Source organism: Armigeres subalbatus, chromosome 3 (genome assembly GCF_024139115.2).
Source record: "Armigeres subalbatus isolate Guangzhou_Male chromosome 3, GZ_Asu_2, whole genome shotgun sequence".
In the NCBI taxonomy this organism is placed as follows: Eukaryota; Metazoa; Arthropoda; class Insecta; order Diptera; family Culicidae; genus Armigeres; species Armigeres subalbatus.
Window position 1 is genome coordinate 98,235,435 of NC_085141.1, and position 18,098 is coordinate 98,253,532.

Sequence of the window (18,098 nt, forward strand, 5' to 3'; positions counted from 1 at the left end):
TATACGTTAAACGCGAATAAAATCGGTTTTTGTGACTTCGAAATTCGATTTTCAACTGGAATCATAATATTGTTCAATAAATCTGGCGACGGAAATAAAGAACTCTACGAACGTCGTCGGTATAATAATAGGTCGATTTGGAGTCACCCGATTTCGTCGGATGATTGCGAAATTTGGGAGCTGTCATTTTTTTTAATGGGCGGTCTTGAAAAGGCCTATATATTATGGGCCTTTTGTTTTCAACCAGGAACAGCTGTCACGGCAAAATCAAATGGGATTATTTTCAACCACAAACCGTGCGTTCGTGTTCGTGAAAAATTTCGTCAATAGCCTTATGAGCAGTCAACAGCTCGACAGAGTCACGATCCGTCATTCGCGATTCTGATGGTTTCCCTTCCATTCGGAGGTGTCTGGTCTGGTGCAATCCGTCAAAATAGTAAAAAGTGAACGGTATAGTGAACAGTGGCAGTAGACAACTAAAGACGTGGAGCACTGAGTATGAGAAGCAATATCCACCGAGCACAGTGTACCGCGAGAGCAGTGCCCATCAGTCGTCTTTGAGATCTCGCGGGTTGGGTTGGACGAAACATATCCACGACAGGCAATATCCATTCGGTATTCGAGGGTGGGAGTGCCAGCAGTAATAATCGCGCTAGAAGCAACAAGGCCACATCGAACGTCCTTTCACATTACTGGCCTAGCCGCAGTTAAACAAGTTCGGACTTTAGGTTCCCTGTAACTGGAGGAATTTGGCACGAGAAAGAGCTTCTGGATGCGGGACGTCACGAGGGGTGGAAGAATTTTGCAGTGTTGAGTAACAGGCTATTCGATTGCGATTACCAAATCAACATATCTGAAGTAAGCCGCGAAGGAAGAAGCTGTGAGTGCCGTCCGATGTAAGTGCTATCGGAAGATTTTGCTTGTTCTTATTTCGGCAGTGTTGCAGTTACTTCTATCAAGTGCAAAAATAATTAGCATATCAGTTGCTGGATCCTGTAAGGGGCCGTGAAACCGAAAGAAGAAAGGTTCTCTATTTTTTGCAGTATTTACACCCTGCTATCGTGGCATGGTGTTTCTGAAAAGCTGTGTTTGATTCAGTGTTGCATTTAGTGATTAGCCTTGAAAATTATCGAAGCAAGAAGTTGTTGGAAAGCGTGGCTGATTGGTTAAAAGAGCAGAAACCATCGTAAATCTTCTGAGGGGTATTTAAGAACGTGAACGAGGCTGGCCAAAGTAGAAGGGGAAGAGGAAACAGGTTTTCGCAACGAACCTCACGAAATAAAAGGTAAGGCATTGGGAGTTGTTTTTATTTTAGATCATTAAATACCTATGTATTGCTACTCTTATCATCAAGATTTAGTCAGAGGTAGCTTTATCTTGGCGAGTATTTGCAGTAGTGTTGTAGAGGTTTACGGCGATGGCACCCTTAATGAATTTGCGCATTTTCAAAGGAACAACTGGCGGAATTGAAGTGAGAAGCATACTAACCTAGTGCTAAGCGGGCGCCTAAGTCTTCCATTAAACACTCCACCGAGTATGGGAGTGATGCAATCGATTTCTTGTCTTCGTAGATACATGCCCGCAGTAGTAGTTTTCTTACACTTCGTGAGAAACGGTATCATGCATCGAGGGGAAGTTTGAGTGAGAAGGCACTTAGAGCTCGTAGTCATTTTTTGTTTGTCATATTTCTAAACTGATGTGAAGGCGAAAGTTTTGCGTTTTGTTGAACTTTTGGCGGGAATTCTGCTCTCGTTTCTGTTTTGCAATTTCAAATCAAACCAATTCAAACAATTGATTCCTTGAAATCGAATCTATCTGCTTACTCAAAACGATACTCAACAAGATCAGAATCGTCATTGTGAATTCGAATAAAACTATTCTTAGAAAACTAATCAATTTGCCCATTAACTCCAATCGTTTGTATGTCTGTGGATGCTGCTGCTGTCCATGTCACCCCATATTCCCCTGCTACTGAGTGGAGCAATGAAGGAGGTGGGTTGCCGACTTCACTTTCATGCTCTAATGCGCCTTCCAACCTCTTGAGCGATTTGTTTGCAACTCTTTTGCGAATCACGCAGGACAAAATTCGTACAAACTGTACCAACAGTTTGAAAACCATGTAGCATTGACAGTAATCACGATTTTACGGTTGCTTTAGTTTTGTGTTGATGTGTTTTAAGTTTTGCTTTTGTGGTGACTCGAGGTTTTGTGTTTTATTTTTCGAACTTGAACCTGGTATACCAGTTTTTAGTTTCAGAAATATGTGATCCAGATAAACAATTAGTAATTCGTAACATATGACGACTCAATCTCTTGGTTTGTTACTGGAACATCCGGTCATCAATTCTAACACAGCAGAAACGCAAATCCATAGCGCAAACAACTATGCATAGCTACATTTCTAGCGTTATGCAACTCCGTAAGCCAATCAGCTCCACGAACATTGCATCTGTGTTTCTCTCAGGTCCAGCTCAGGTAGCGGTCAAACAAAGCGCATGTGATTGCCTGAACTTCGCCATACTCAGCTACATGTGAACTCCATTGTAGCGCACCCACAACGTAAAGTGGTATCACAGTGTCGGTTCAAAGCGCTTCATGTGAGCCGTTTACAAAAGCACAGATTTGCCGGCGAATATATCGTTAATTGCTTACAGCTACACCATGGAGATGCTGCTCGCGATTATGTCTGTTGCTACAGACTAAAAGATTAAAAAAGGTTTTGATTAATTTGTAGTTGCTATCTGAACTTGGATGGATTAATATTCCCTATTCCCCAACCTACAAACGTTTTTATTTACTGAACAAGAAAAATTTGTCTCAACTCAAATGAATTCTTCGATGTTTCAATTTTCAGAATTATCCGATGCTACAAATCATCTGACATTTCCTCAGAAAATTCTTCGGAATTTAAATGAGAAGTTTTTCAAAATTTCCACGAAATTTTCATGAACAAGTATTTGTTATTTTGAGACTATTCAAAGTCTTTTGAGCAGCACTATCGTTGATTATTGTGATTGAAATGCTAAAAGCAAAATAAATTTGAACCGCCCTCCTTATATTTGTTGAGAAATAATTTTCATTTAGTCGAGGTCTGATTCTTTTGTCTTTTTCTTTTTATATATAAAAATGAGTTCACATTTCCTTTGAGGTAATATAACTCACGAACGGGCTGGCCGATTTGCAAGATTTTCTCGCCAATCGATTCGTCTTTGGCTCTGCTGTGTTTGTATATACAAAACAAAATATAATATTTTTGTGATGTTAATCATGTTAATCATAGTAAGCCGTTAATTAATGCCAACAATGACAAATAATAAATTCAATTCATTCTGTTATCAACCACCATACTAGCAAGTCGTTTTATTGCGCTGCTCTAATAGGTTATGGGCCTATTCGCAAACCTACGGAACCTACGAAGACGTAAACGCAGACAAGGATCGTAAGACAAGAGCGAAGATCATCTTACTTCTTGATCCCATCAATTATATTCATGTGAAAGAAGCATCGACGGCGCGTGAAGTCTGGGTAAAACTAGAGAAAGCTTTCGAAGATTCAAGTTTGACTAGGCGAGTCGCTTTACTTCACAAATTGATCAAGACTGAACTGTCATCTTGTGAAGCTCTGGAAGTTTACGTAAATCAAATCATATCGACTGCACATCAACTCAACGGAATCGGTTTTGCAATCAGCGAAGAATGGATTGGAACCCTGTTGTTGGCTGGTTTACCTGACGATTATCGTCCAATGATCATGGCGCTGGAGAACTCGGGCATAGCCATAACTGGCGACATTATCAAAACGAAACTTCTTCAAGAGGTGCGTATTTTGTCAAGTGAATCGGCGTTCGCTACGAATAAAAGATATGGTAACCCCGGTAAGCAAATAAAGGATCCACCTAAAAGACTAAAGTGTCGAAAATGTGCGAAGTATGGTCATATAGCTAAGGATTGCTGAAGTTTGAAAAAGGAGAACGCATTCTGTGCCGTATTGTCTACTTTCGGGCCGATGGAAGATGAAGCATGGTTTTTCGACTCCGGTGCTAGCGTACATATGACGCGAAACAGTAACCTGTTGACAAACGCAAAGCCTTCAAGTGGAATTACTGAAGCCTAGATGTAGTGACGACGAGATTCCTGTTCGCGAAGTTCAGTACTTGCAGGATCTATCAGCGAATATATTGTCGGTCAACCAGATTGTGAAAAAGGGCCACTCTGTCATCTTCAACAATGAAGGATGGAAGGTAATAAATCAAGACGGCGACATCATAGCCACTGGTAGTCATCAACATGATCTGTTCAAGCTAGAAGAACGAAAACAATCTAAGAATTGCGTTATGGTATGCTCATCAGTGTAGTATCATGAACCATTAAGTTACAACAGTGTAATATACGACACCTTTGAATGCTTGAAAAAGATTGTTATCATAGTAGGCATGAAAATAATAAAACAGTTTTGACAATTTAGATTCATTGAAACGAACGTGTTTTTATTTGCGTCCTCCGACACTACAATTTGGCGACGAGGAGCAAAATATTATTAGTGTTATTACAGGAATAGTGTTTTAGTGAGTGGAGTTTTGTGTTAATTTATTCGTGTACTGTTGTGGTTGAAGCGGAGACATTTCGTTTGGGGGATTGATATAGTTGATATTATCTGCTTAGAAGGAATATATGCAGGTAGGTGCTTCTTTACAGAGGTTTGTCTTTCAAGGACTTATAGGTGCTTTATTCCACACGAGACCGTATTTTGCGTGCTTGTTGTTAAGCCCAAGATAGTCTGATTGACTAAAATCTGGTTGATGTGGTACATTGAAAGTGGTAAATTCAGTAGACGGAACATTGTATCTTTATTATTTTTCGAACTATTGTTGGAAGAAAAAGTTTGTTTGGCAGATGGAAGATTTTGAGGTGTTGCTTAGCAATATGTAATTTGGCCGTGGCGTGCTGTGATTGTATGGAAAGTTATCAATGGGAGCACGGTGCCCAAATTAAAGTAGATTGGTATTAAAATTATAGTTCTGATACGACGTGTCATACATGAGGCCATAAAAACCAGGGCAGGGCATGCTTTAAAGATATGGACTCAAATACCAACCAAGAAGTCGAGGAGAATCCAAGTACATGGATCAATTAATCGATTATACGCAATATTTTGCTAATTGTCAATCCAAAACAAATTCAACGGTAAACTGGTTGTTCAAAAGGTGTTAGCCCAAGTCAAAGCAAAATCATTTATCATATTATGCAAATTTATTACAAGAACTAGATATTTATGAAAGTTATTGTTGATGGTATAACATTGATGAAGTGAGAAATGCTACAACTGTGTAGCTGATTAATATGGATTCAATGGAGTGAACAATGAATGATACGCGAATTGTTGCAAAAAGAAATATTTGCAAAAGCTTTGCAATAGTTCACATAAACTACGGTTTTGGTTGGGTTTGGAACATGAGTACTAAGTAAAATGTTCAACGGCTCCTGAATTATTTCATGCATAGTATATGCGTAATAGATTTTTGAATTTGAGTGGAACAGCGTCGTCAAGTGCAACGTATATGATGATATCCTTTACAGATATTGGCATTCAAAACTGACAGCAATGATGACCGGAATATGAGTGCCATTGGATTTTGACAGGTCATAAAAATTTGCCTTTGCAGTATGATTTGGAATAATTCTATTTGATTTTGGTACACGTAATTGAAGCAAACTATAAGAATGAGAATGAAATAGGCTTGACATAATAATTGAATATTGATTAATTGATCGTGTGCTGTAACTGGAGATTATTGAGAAGTAAAGAAATTATTTCAAAGGGAACTGTGAGATTTCTAATGAAAGCAGTTTATAGAGTAGATTTTGAAAGACAATGTTATGCCAAGGAGTAGAATTGTGTATTATATGGAAGGCAACAATGCGTCGTGTGCCAGTGAATAAATGTGTGCTATCTTTTCTTCTTCAATGGTTCAACTCGGTTTAACTCCAACTGAAACTCGGGCTGCTTTTCAACTTAATGTTGGTTTAGAGTTTCCATAATTAAGTAATAGTTGAAAGCTTTTTGGTATAACAAAAGGCTTCATTTGGTTCGGGTGGTGGCTGGCTCAATTATTACTTCCGGTCTTTTACTATACTTAGTATAGTAATAGTCAAGCATTCGTTCTACATATTACTAATATGGGGGTAAGCGTGGTGAATTGTTATAGAATTTAAAAAGAAAACGAATGCTAAGACCAAGTGCCACTGGATGACTCCAAACGGGCCAGTATAATGTGGGGTAGTCAGGGTTTAACTAAATTAGCTAATAGTATAACTTATTTTGCCACGCACCAATTTCAGTAGAATTTGTTTCTACGAATCAAATTCCTAGAAGTTAGGTTTTCAGCATTACTTAGCGCAAGAGAGGGTTTAAACTCTGCGTTAAACTGAATTTTATTCGCCGATTCGGGGCGTTATCATGAGTGATCAGCACTCATGGAACACATTGTTTAACGCGAATGTCAGCCGGGTTCGATCAAAAGTGTAAGATTTAGTGTAATTAGTTTAATTATTTTTATTTTTAGGCATCAAACGTTAGGAGCATGTTTTCAGCGTCGCACAGCCCAGGAGAGGTGTAAGCTCATAACGGTATAGTGTAGGCCGTCCTCGATTGGGGTCCTGTGGGTCGCATGTAGTGGCTGTGCTCAGGGCAGTTATGTGTTGAAAGCGGTTTCAGGGCAGTTAGGATTGAGTTTTAATATAAACAGATGTAGGATTGAACAAAGTTATAACCTTTAAGGTTCATATTGTGGAGACTATTGACAGCCAAAGCGTTGAGGATAAGCTTTTAGTTAGCAACTGAATTAATTTATCCGATTTGGAATCCTAGATTGAATAGTAGGTATATATGGACAATAATAGAAACTATATACAGTTATCAATTTATTAAGTATTGAGGATATGTTTTTGGTTTAGTTGAGTATCAGATGGGCATGTGTGATATCCATTAATAAGACAGAATTATTAGAACTGTATTTTTGTCTTTGTAGTATAATTAATTACTTACTAATGTTTTGCGGGCCGGCGAGTGAAAGCGGCCCAATTCTTTTATCTACCTCTTTCCAGACGACCAGTGATGAAGAAAATCTTATTGTTCCGGTATCATCAGTGGTATTCATATTCATAACAACCACCGTCAATACAGGAAGTCTGTGCTCACAACGTGATTACTTCAAGGACAATCCCAACATCTTCTGTGAATTGCAGATAAGTATTGCGTTTATATTTTAATTGCACTGAGCTCGTTCTAATCTGATCGATGAATGAATTTACTTGTCACTAATCAATATCATTAGTAAATTTAAATATTCCCGTAGATTAGAAAAGCAAGTGCATATATTTCTATTTTATGGCAACATATCACAGCGAAACGGACCCTTGGGAGCCTTAAGTAAGATCTCGGTCCGGTTGCATCTAAGGAGATCTTAGTGCAGTGCACACCGGACGTGTTGCCCAGTAGACGTATCGCTCAGCGGTATTTAAATACAACGCAGATAGGCTATGGTCAGAGGGTGCGTTGATATTACAAGATTACAAGATTACAACAAAAGGCTTCATTTGGTTCGACCCATTTTTCCATCACTTTTTTTAAATTACATGTCTTTACTATGAATCAATTCAATCGTACAATAAAAAGTTGGAAGTAAAATAAGAGGCAATTAAATACAATAATATAAGTTTAAATATTTTCATAGTTTTTAAATGTTAGATCGAGAACCAAACTCGCCATCTCTAGATTGGCAAGGAAAATGGGAATCTAATTGTGTGATATAAGAGAATAAAACTTTTGCTATAGAGAACAACTGTGTTGTACGGGTCATTCAGAGCAACTGTGTCACATGTGAGAAGTAACTATGTACCATTGAGAGCAGCTGTGTGCTATTGAATGAAAGGCAACTTATGCTATGAATAGCAACTGTGTGCTTCGGTAAAAGTAACTGTTCGCCCTGAAGAGCAACTGTGTGCTATGTGAGAGGCAGCTGTGTGCCATGGAGAGCAACTCTGTGCTATGTAAGAGGCAACTGTGTGCCACGGAGAGCAACTGTGTATTGTGTGAGAGGCAACTGTGTGCCATGGAGAGCAACTGTGTGCTATGTGAGAGGCAACTGTGTGCCATGGAGAGCAACTGGTGTACTATGTGAGAGGCAACTGTGCCACGGAGAGCAGCTGTGTGCTATATTATGAAAAGTAGCTTTGTACTATGAAAAGCAACTATGTGCTATGTAAAAGGCAACTGTCTGCTATGGAGAGCAACTGTGTGCTCTGTGAAAGGCAACTGAGTGCCATGGAGATCAACGGTGTGCTAAAGAAAGGCAATTCAGTGCCGATGCGAGTAACTATGTAGAGAGTAATTGTGTAAGCTAAAAGGTATGCCATCTATTACTTATCATTACTGTGTATTATACATTAAGGTGAATCACGTTGGATTCCAATTTCAAAATACTTGGCTAATTGGCGTTTACAAAAGTAAACGACAGATAATGGCGAAAAGTAGTTTTTACCTTTGCTCACTTGCAGTAAAGGCCACGAAATGGTTTATAGATGTGCTAATCGTTTACAAATTGACATTAGTGCGAGGAAACACGCGAGTTTTGGCTAGGACGGCCATTGTGGCAGCCATTTTTGGACTCTGTCGTGATTGTCTTGAAGAATATGATACATATAACAATCTATTGAGGTACTATTGAGATACTGCATGTTACAAATTTATCTAGCCATATAGAAAAACGTAACATAATCACACAAACATAAATCACTTGTCTGAATGAAATTATAAGTATGAATGGAAAGATATGCAAAATTTATTTGAGATATGATGGAAACAAACATTACAAACACATTACAAACAAACAAACACTAAATGTAATCTGAGTTTAATATTGTTACAGCAACATGTCTGATAACAATGATTCGAACGAGTTTTGCGTTTACGTTAATGTTTATATAATCAAAGATTTGAAACTTAAAATTCATAAAAAATCGTAGTCTATAAAATAAACAAAAAGTGAATTTATTTTTAGAAAGTGAACATTTTATAAGAAAATTGTCTTTCATGCGTGCCTGCAACACAATATGAATGGTAATACTTAAAATTTTGTATCAAAAGCGTCTTGGCACTTGTTCCTTAAGTAAGAAAACAATAAGAGTGCTTGTATTAGTTTGCTTAAAAGAAGGTGCTATGCACTACAGCTCACGCATTGCAATGCCGGGCTGGAGTTTCGATTAAACAGAATCTTCGCTAGCGGGGCTAGCGTTTCCATACTTAAGGTTTATGTTATGGTCGACATAATATATTATTATTGCACATTGTTTAGAGCTAAAGCAAATATATTCCAAAACGTATTTGAACATTCGGTTTTTTTTGACAAAAGTTGGTACACAAGTTCGAAAACAGTTTAAGTGGTATATCTTAAATTTCATCCTGTAGTGTAGTTCTTGTATAGTACACCCGATTCTTTTTTTACACGGGGGATGCGTTCCGTGTAAAAAAAGTTTTCAGTTCAAAATTTGACAATCCGTGTAAAAAAAGTTTTATGATTTCTCGACGAATCATGCAAAATGGAGCAACTTTGCAAAAAATTTGTATGAGATTTTTTTTACACGGCCGTGTAAAAAAAATCCGTGTAAAAACAGAATCGGGTGTAGCTTAAAAGTTACAGTTTGAAAGTTTGTTTGAAAGTAGGTTTCTTCTGTACTTCAACCTGATCATGGACGGCAGTTACGACATTTCATAGTGTCGAATGGAAATTGAATGCAATTGAACTCAAATCACTCAATCTATTTTCAAGCTAAAAGGCTCACGAGTCTTGCAGTGAGAAACATTTCAAAATGTTTAAGTCCTTATAAGCAAACAATTGAAAAATATTGAGTTCTCCAGACGCATAGCCATGTGCATGATAGCTTCCTTTCTAAGTGTTTGCGACACTTTTGGCACAACTAAATTATCACCTGCTTTAATTTTATATATCTTAATTCTGATTTTAATGTTCATCAACTTGGAGAACTAATTCTCATCACCAATGTAGCGTTTATCAAAGAAGGGTAAATTAAAAAAAAATGCCATTACTTGGGCTCTTGGACGGATTTCAAAAAGTTCGATTCAAGGAGCCATGCTTTATTTTTGCCATCGATTTGAATATTTTGAATTTGTGAATTAGTTTAGAAAGGCATATGTTCGCCTTGGTTAAGGCATTACCAATGTGATCGGAAAAAGCAATTGATGGAAATCTAATTGGATGTAGGAAAAGATTTAGATTAGTCTAGTGCAAGGTGTAAGACAGAAATGGAATCGGTGTGGAGGTCCATTCCCAGTTCTAGCGATTGCTAGAACATGAGGAGTGTAGGGAGGAAATGCAGAATAGGAGAATGGAGTTGGCCTGGGATTGAGCCCACGACCTCCTGCTTATGAGGCGAAAGCGATATCCATTTGACTACCAAGCCTGTTATCAAAAAAAAAACTTCGTGCATGCTACAGATACGAAATGAATTTCGCTTATCGACATACATATAAGATCAGTCTTCCCAACGAACATCAAACCCGCTCGGTACAAGAGTACGCGTACTCTTTTTGAACTCTCTTCTTCCGTTCGAACCGCAACGCACGATGATGTACTCAAACCCGAACTTGCGTTCGAGTTCATTTTCAAACCCAAGTTCAAACTTTGGTACGGTAAGGGTACAGTACAGCTGACGTGTTGTGTTTCACACTTATGTTCGTTTATTCCGAACGGTATACACGGGAGGTGCAACATTTGTCATCGCAAATACGAACAGTTTAGGTACAACTTTTGACTGCCAACATATGTTTTCGATGGAGTTGGTGATGCCGTCAATCAAATAGCAAGTAAATATTATTGAGATTTATGCAAGGATTTATATTATAATTTCGTCTTGTTTTTAATGTTTTTCAATATATACTTTATATTGCACACATTATTACACCAATTTTGTAATTTAATTTTGCAAATTGAAAACGTAAAACATGGTTAGGCATAAGCTTTTGTTTATTGTTAATAATATATGTAAGTGTAGAAAAATCTACAAAAAAAAACAAATGGTTCTTGTAGGATTTGATAAATTGTGAATGCTAGAAATTTATGGAATCTAGCCGTGGAAAAGTTACTGGATTCCAATCATACACACTTAACTCATTTCACCGTATTCGGTAAATTTTACCGAAATCTCAACAGCAGAACTGTTCGGTAATTTATTTTACAGATTTTTTGTAATTTTTTTCCATTGCACAACTGTCAAAATCATCGAAAATCAGATAAATTATTTACCGAACAGTTCTGCTGTTGAGATTTCGGTAAAATTTTACCTAATTCGGCGATTTATTTTAAGTGTGATTGTATGTTTATATTTATTTAAAACTTATTAAAAATGAAGATTATTTCAATTACCGCCATCGACATTACTGACAGCCAAGAGGTCGATAACAAAATCGTTCGAAAAGGACTTCCATAATTAATTAATTTTCTGGCACTATTAAAAAGTTAAAATAGACTGACTAATTGTTAGGTAATATGACTGACTGCAAGGTAATATTGAATATAGAAAGATTTTTCTATGAAAATTTAACATGTATTGAAATTTGATCTCCCTTTTTTAATGTCTACCTACTTTTGTTGATTTTGATATAATTAATCGTTTATTTTAACCACTGATAATTGTAATAATCCATAAATATTATAAAAAAATTGTACATAGAAAGTAGAATAAAGAATCTTTGCAGCTTTTGATTGTACTTCAACAACATTGATACAAATTATCAAATACTAGTCGACTCGGCAGACGTTGTCCTGCATAGTAGGCGATAAAGCGCGTTGTGAGCTGCCCATGCGAAGATTCCAAACAAATCATAATTTTAATTTTTCACTATTTACTAAACTTTTCACGAAATTTTCGCATGAGGAAATATCATATAAACCCGTCGGAAACGATAACCAACATACTTGCTGAAGGAATGAAGATAATCCATCCAGCCGTTTTCGAGTTATGCGGATACAAACACAGTCCATTTCTTTTTTATTATATAGAAGATAATTTTAATGAGGCATAGATATCAGCAGATAATAAAATAAAAACAAAGATACCCGAAAGACCTAATAAGAAACCTAATAGGAAACTTATGACAATTTCACATCACACAAGTATTGTTACCGCGGTGCCTTCCCTATTCAGGCAAAGTGTAAATTTTTCTACACCGGTAGCAAAATAAAGCAAGAATGGAACTGCACCGTTTTTAAAAACGAACGATTCCAGTGCAAGTTTACCTACACCGGTGCGAATAAACTAAAACGACATTATTCTTTTTTATTCTCTGCTGAAAAAAATAAAAACAAAATTAGAAATTTCTTTCCACATATGAAAAGAACACTGGATCAGAACACTAGCATTCAACTCTTATCTTTACAGCCTCTCCCATTCTCCTTTCGCTTCTTTTCGTCGAAGTGACATACTTCGTCTTTTGTTCGGATATAGCTCGCCTGTGTTTTGTGTACCACAGTTCGAACCGAAGTTTTGTACTTCAGTTTATACATGTACCGCTCGGTACACGGTATACACCCGAACCTGAGTACAGTACACTAATAAAAATCCACACATTTTTATTGGCAAAAATCTAAAGAAATTTACAAATAAATTTTATGTGTGCGCTAATAACCACCCGCTATGGGAGAATCCACATAAAGGTTATTAGTTAATAAGGGTTATGTGTGTTTCCACATATATCCTATGCGAATTCACATAGACGTTATGTGGGAAATGCTATAGTCAAAATTTATGTGTGCCACACATAATGGATATGATTGGATTTTTGTCAGTGTAGCGATGCGGGTTTGGAACTGAACGCAACTGAAGAAAATTATACTCAAGTTGAACTCAGTTTAGGTTCGTGGGAAGACTGTATAAGATACAAATATTGCCAGATTTTCTCAAAATTACACGCGGCGAACCCTTCATGAAAGGTACCGCCGCACTTTTTGCACCACGTTTACTTGATTCTTATTGGTGAATAGCATTGCGGTGTATCGTTTGGCGCGGCCGTACCTTTCGACAGTCATTCGCCGCGTGAAGTTTTGTGCAAGTACCCATTTGGGAACATTACAAACGCCGCGCAGTGTATCATATCCAGAAAATCTGACAATAAGAAGAATTAATTCAACATTTGAATACATCGTATCAAGAGAACAAGTACAGCCAATTGGATGAAAGCTAAGTATTTTTTAATAGAGCAGAGAAATAATTGTAAATGAAACTCTGATAATTCCAGGAAAGTCCAATTTGGAAAGCATAAAAGATTCGATAGCATTACTATGTTTAATGATGTGCACATCCATGGTTCAGCAGTTCAAAATAGAAATAATGAAAAGGAGGAGTTGTAGTATCATGAACCATTAAGTTACAACAGTGTTATATACGACACCTTTGAATGCTTGAAAAAAATTGTTATCATAGTAGGCATGAAAATAATAAAAGAGTTTTGACAATTTAGATTCATTGAAACGAACGTGTTTTTATTTGCGTCCTCCGACACTACAATAAGCAGCAAGCTTGAAAGTCTGGCATCAACGTTTGGGACATCTCAATATTAATGGCGTGCGTAGCCTGGCCAATGGATTGGTGACCGGAGTCAATATTGTTGGAGGTAATATGACGGACTGCAAGGTATGCCCAATGGGCAAGCATAGTCGACATCCTTTCTGCAAGCAAGGTTCTCGTGCTGATGGGATACTTGATCTAGTTCATTCTGACATTTGTGGGCCAATGGAGGTCAAGTCGCTAGGAGGAAGCCGCTACTACATTGTTTTCATCGATGACAAGTCGCGTAGAATGTGGACGTATTTTTTGAAAACGAAGTCGGAAGCTGAGGTCATTCAAACTTTTCGGGATTTCCACGCTATGGCGGAACGACAATCTGGAAGAAAGATGAAGATACTCGGAACAGACAACCGAAAAGAATACGTCAATGCTGGTTTCAAAAATTATTTGAAGCAACACGGAATCATTCATCAGACGACAAATGCTTATACTCCTGAGCAAAATGGTATGGCGGAACGTGCAAACAGGTCGATCGTGGAACGTGCTAAGGTGCATGTTGCACATGGCAAAGGTATCCAAAGCATTTTGAGCAGATGCTGTGGCCACGACAGTGTACTTGTTAAATCGTTCTCCATCTAAAGGTCACAATGTTACACCTCAAGAAGCATGGACGGGTAGGAAGCCTAATCTGTCTCATGTTCGGATTTTCGGAACAAATGCAATGATTTTCGTTCCGAAGCAAAAGCGCAAAAAGTCTGAAGAATGCATCTTGACTGGTTTCGACGAAGAATCAAAGGGATATAGATTGTACAATGGACTGCAGCCAAGAAAATCGTAATAAGTCGTGAAGTAAATTTCATTAACGAAGGCGTTGATGCTGCTGTCCCAATTCATGAAACTTCAAACCGGAAAACGATTATTCTCCTAGAGCACGAGGAAGCGATTTCTTTATCTCCGCAAGAATGTATTCAAAATGAAGCAGTATTAAGCGATGACGAGGATGACAAGTTCTTTACCGACGTCTATGATGAAAATTCCGATGACACGTTCGATGAGGATAGTGCTGATATTGCTAATGACACTGTAATAGACATGACCCCTGTGCTCCTACCGCGACAATTCTCATATCCACCTAGGTCACAGGTGTCGAGGCGCAGCGGTCGGGAGCACAAACTCCCAGGCAAGTACAACGATTTTATAGTTCCACCAAAAGGTCTTCCCAGTTGCATTCCTTCTCAGAATTAAACTGACTGTCACAGCCAAAATAATTGTTCATCCACGGAATCGCAGAGCGATGACCAACCCGATGTTGCCGAAACATTCCAACAAGAGACCTGCAGTTCAAAAGCGTTTATGGAATTTTTGAGCCAGGGTCAGTTTAGTGGAATCGCAGCACCCAAGTTTGACGATAGAAGTTCAACAGTTGATGATCCATACACTCATTAAGATGCACTGTCACGGAACGATTCCGAACGCTGGAAGAAAGCAATGCAAGAGGAATACCAGGCGTTACTGGATAACAATACATGGTCACTGACGAATCTCCCTGAAGGAAGGAAGGCTTTAAAATGTAAATGGGTTTTCAAAACAAAACTTGATGCTGTCGGGAACATCGATCGCTATAAGGCAAGACTCGTTATCAAAGGCTACTCTCAGCGAAAGGGGGTGGACTACGATGAAACCTACTCGCCAGTGGTTCGTCACAGTTCGCTTTGGTATTTATTCGCGCTCGCTGCTAAGCATAATCTTCTGGTCGATCAAATGGATGCTGTCACCGCTTTTCTGCAAGGTGATCTGGAGAAAGAAATATATCTAGACCAACATTTGAAAAGGGCGTAACTGCCAAAATTTATCCCTTCTGATTCCTCGTCTACATACATAGCTATATATGTAGACGAAGAATCAGAAGGAATAAATTTTGGCTGTTACGCCCTTTTCAAATGTTGGTCTAGATATATGGAGCAGCTCCGCGTTTTGAGCAACTTGGAAAGCGACCGTTAGTATGCCGATTGAAGAAAGCTTTATATGGGTTAAAGCAGTCAAGCCGCGTATGGAATGCAAAACTAGATGCAGCACTCAAGAAGTTAGGCTTGAAGGCATCAAATTACGATCCATGCTTATATTACAAGATCTGCAACGGCAAGATTCTGTTTGTTGCAATTTATGTAGACGATCTAATGTTGTTTTCCAACGACGAAGACGTAAAAAATGAAGTAAAGGTGAAGCTGAGCAGTATGTTCCGCATGAAGGATCTTGGACCAGCGAAAAGTTGCTTAGGGATCCGGATTACGCAAACCGAAGATGGTATAACACTAGATCAAGAAGTCTATATTGAATCGAGTTTAGTCCGTTTCAACATGCAAAATTCAAAAGCCGCTACAACATCAATGAACACTACTATCAAGCTAACCAAAGAAATGTCACCGAAGAATGTGGAAGAAGCTAAACAAATGGCAACGGTGCCGTATCAAGAGGCAGTTGGGTGCCTAATGTACCTTGCCCAGTTCACACGACCTGATATCCTGTTTGCTGTAAACCACTTGAGCAGATACAATACAAATCCTGGATCTAATCATTGGCAGGTAGTGAAACACTTGATGCGCTATCTGAGAGGAACTTCAAAAATGAAACTTCAATATTCAGCATCAGGAAACAAAAAGATCATTGGTTTTTCTGACGCAGACTGGGCCGCTGACACAGATGACCGGAAATCAACTAGTGGATATATATTTCTGCTACAAGGCGGTGTGGTATCTTGGTCTTGTAAAAGGCAGTCAACCGTAGCATTATCTACTTGCGAAGCAGAATATATGGCGTTGTCTGCGGCGGTACAGGAAGCATCATGGTGGCAAGGACTCCTATCACAGTTCGGCCCAAAGCAGTCAATAGATTTGTTTTGCGATAATCAAAGCACTATATGTATTGCAAAAAATGGCGGGTACACTCCAAGGACAAAGCACATCGACATTCGGCACCATTATATTCGTGATGCTCTGGATCGAAAGATAGTAAATATCAACTAGGTTAGCACTGACGAACAGGTGGCAGATGGACTGACAAAAGCTCAACAACGAATCACACTGGATCGAAATCGACAAGCTATGGGAGTTTCCCAATAATCGTCTTAAGGAGGAGTGTTGTGATGTTTTTTTTTTTTTTTTCCCCTGTTGGGTATTTTAATCACTGCGACCATTTGTTAGATCTATTGTGATATATGCCCCATTTCATATAGCTTTGTCAAGTTGACGCATCATTGCTATGTAGAGCAATTGCATCACCTTGACTACCAGCGTCTTCCCAATACGGTATTATGGTTCTGATGAATCGCACTACCAAATTGGGACTTGTTCTCCAAACTTCAGAGGGTTCTATCAGCCCCCTGTTGAAGAACTGTAATCTTTTTCTAAAATTGCCGGACAATGGCATAACAGATGTTCCGAGTCTTCCACATGTATACCGCAGAAGCGACATACATCATCTTGAAGTTTTCCTAGCAGCTTCAAGTGATAACGGCTCGGGCAATGGCCTGTTACAAGACCTGTATATGTGTTAAGATCTTTTTTGAAAGATCTAAGATTTTGCGAGTGATAAATACGTTTGGTGTGATGAAACGTTTTGACTGCCTCGCAATTAAGGTGTTCTTCAATATGTCCTCTATTTTTGAATGTTCCCAAGACTTGAATTCCATTCTAAGAGCATTCGCAGATACACCACAAAAGGTTCTGGACCTATGAATTGTCGAGATGAACCAAGTCTTGCCAGCATATCAGCTTGTTCATTGCCTTCAATGCCACAATGACCAGGAACCCAATATAGGTTCACTTTGTTACGACTACCCAAGGTTTGGAGTGACTGAACACATTCCCAAACGAGTTTAGATGTGCATCTTGCTGATTTCAGAGCATTCAATGCTGCTTGACTATCAGACATTATGCAAATATTTGAATGCCTGTAATTTCGACGTATGCATAAATTAGAGCATTCAAGAATAGCCTGAACTTCAGCTTGGAAAACAGATGGCCACTTTCCCATGGGAATCGAAATATTCGTCCCTGGGCCAGTCACGCCTGCTCCAACTTGATTGTTCAGTTTTGAACCATCGGTGTAAAACACAATCGATCCTGAACGAAGATTTGGTCCACCATTTGTCCATGTGCTTCGCTCAAGATTAATTACATCAAAACATCGATAAAAGTTGTATCTTCTTCTCATCCAATCATCGTTGTTTGTGATCAGTGAGTTGATACTTATTTTGTTTAGAATACTAAGATGTCCTGTTAGGTCACCTTCGAAGAGGTTTGAATCTCTTTTGATCTTCAAAGCACTCTTCTCTGCTTCTAATTGAATAAATTGATCCAATGGTAGCACGTGGAGCAAAGCGTCTAGTGCTGTGTTCGGCGTGCTTCTTATCGCACCAGTTATTGAAAGAGTAGCTAATCTTTGAAGTTTTCTCAACTTCTTCTGTACCACCCTTTCTTTTGTTTTTGGCCACCATACTAATGCGGCATATGATATTCT

The 18,098-nt window shown here is 38.4% G+C and overlaps 2 protein-coding genes across 5 annotated transcripts in view; both read left to right on the forward strand.

The window, feature by feature from the left end:
* Positions 1-316: 316 nt before the first annotated feature.
* The window catches only part of LOC134225227 (high affinity copper uptake protein 1), a 155,615-nt gene continuing 137,833 nt past the window's right edge, over positions 317-18,098 (forward strand). The window contains exons 1-2 of one of the 4 annotated variants that reach the window (XM_062705113.1): positions 322-896; positions 1,044-1,285. The gene's annotated coding sequence lies outside the window, so the exon portion shown is untranslated. Of the gene's footprint in view, positions 1,286-18,098 lie in introns of all 4 variants that reach the window. The other 3 variants (XM_062705114.1, XM_062705117.1, XM_062705112.1) reach the window with 3 other exon arrangements.
* Positions 13,941-14,825, forward strand: LOC134221823 (uncharacterized). Its single transcript, XM_062701000.1, has 2 exons — positions 13,941-14,151; positions 14,509-14,825. The coding sequence occupies exons 1-2, from the start codon at positions 13,941-13,943 to the stop codon at positions 14,823-14,825; spliced, it is 528 nt and encodes a 175-aa protein (XP_062556984.1).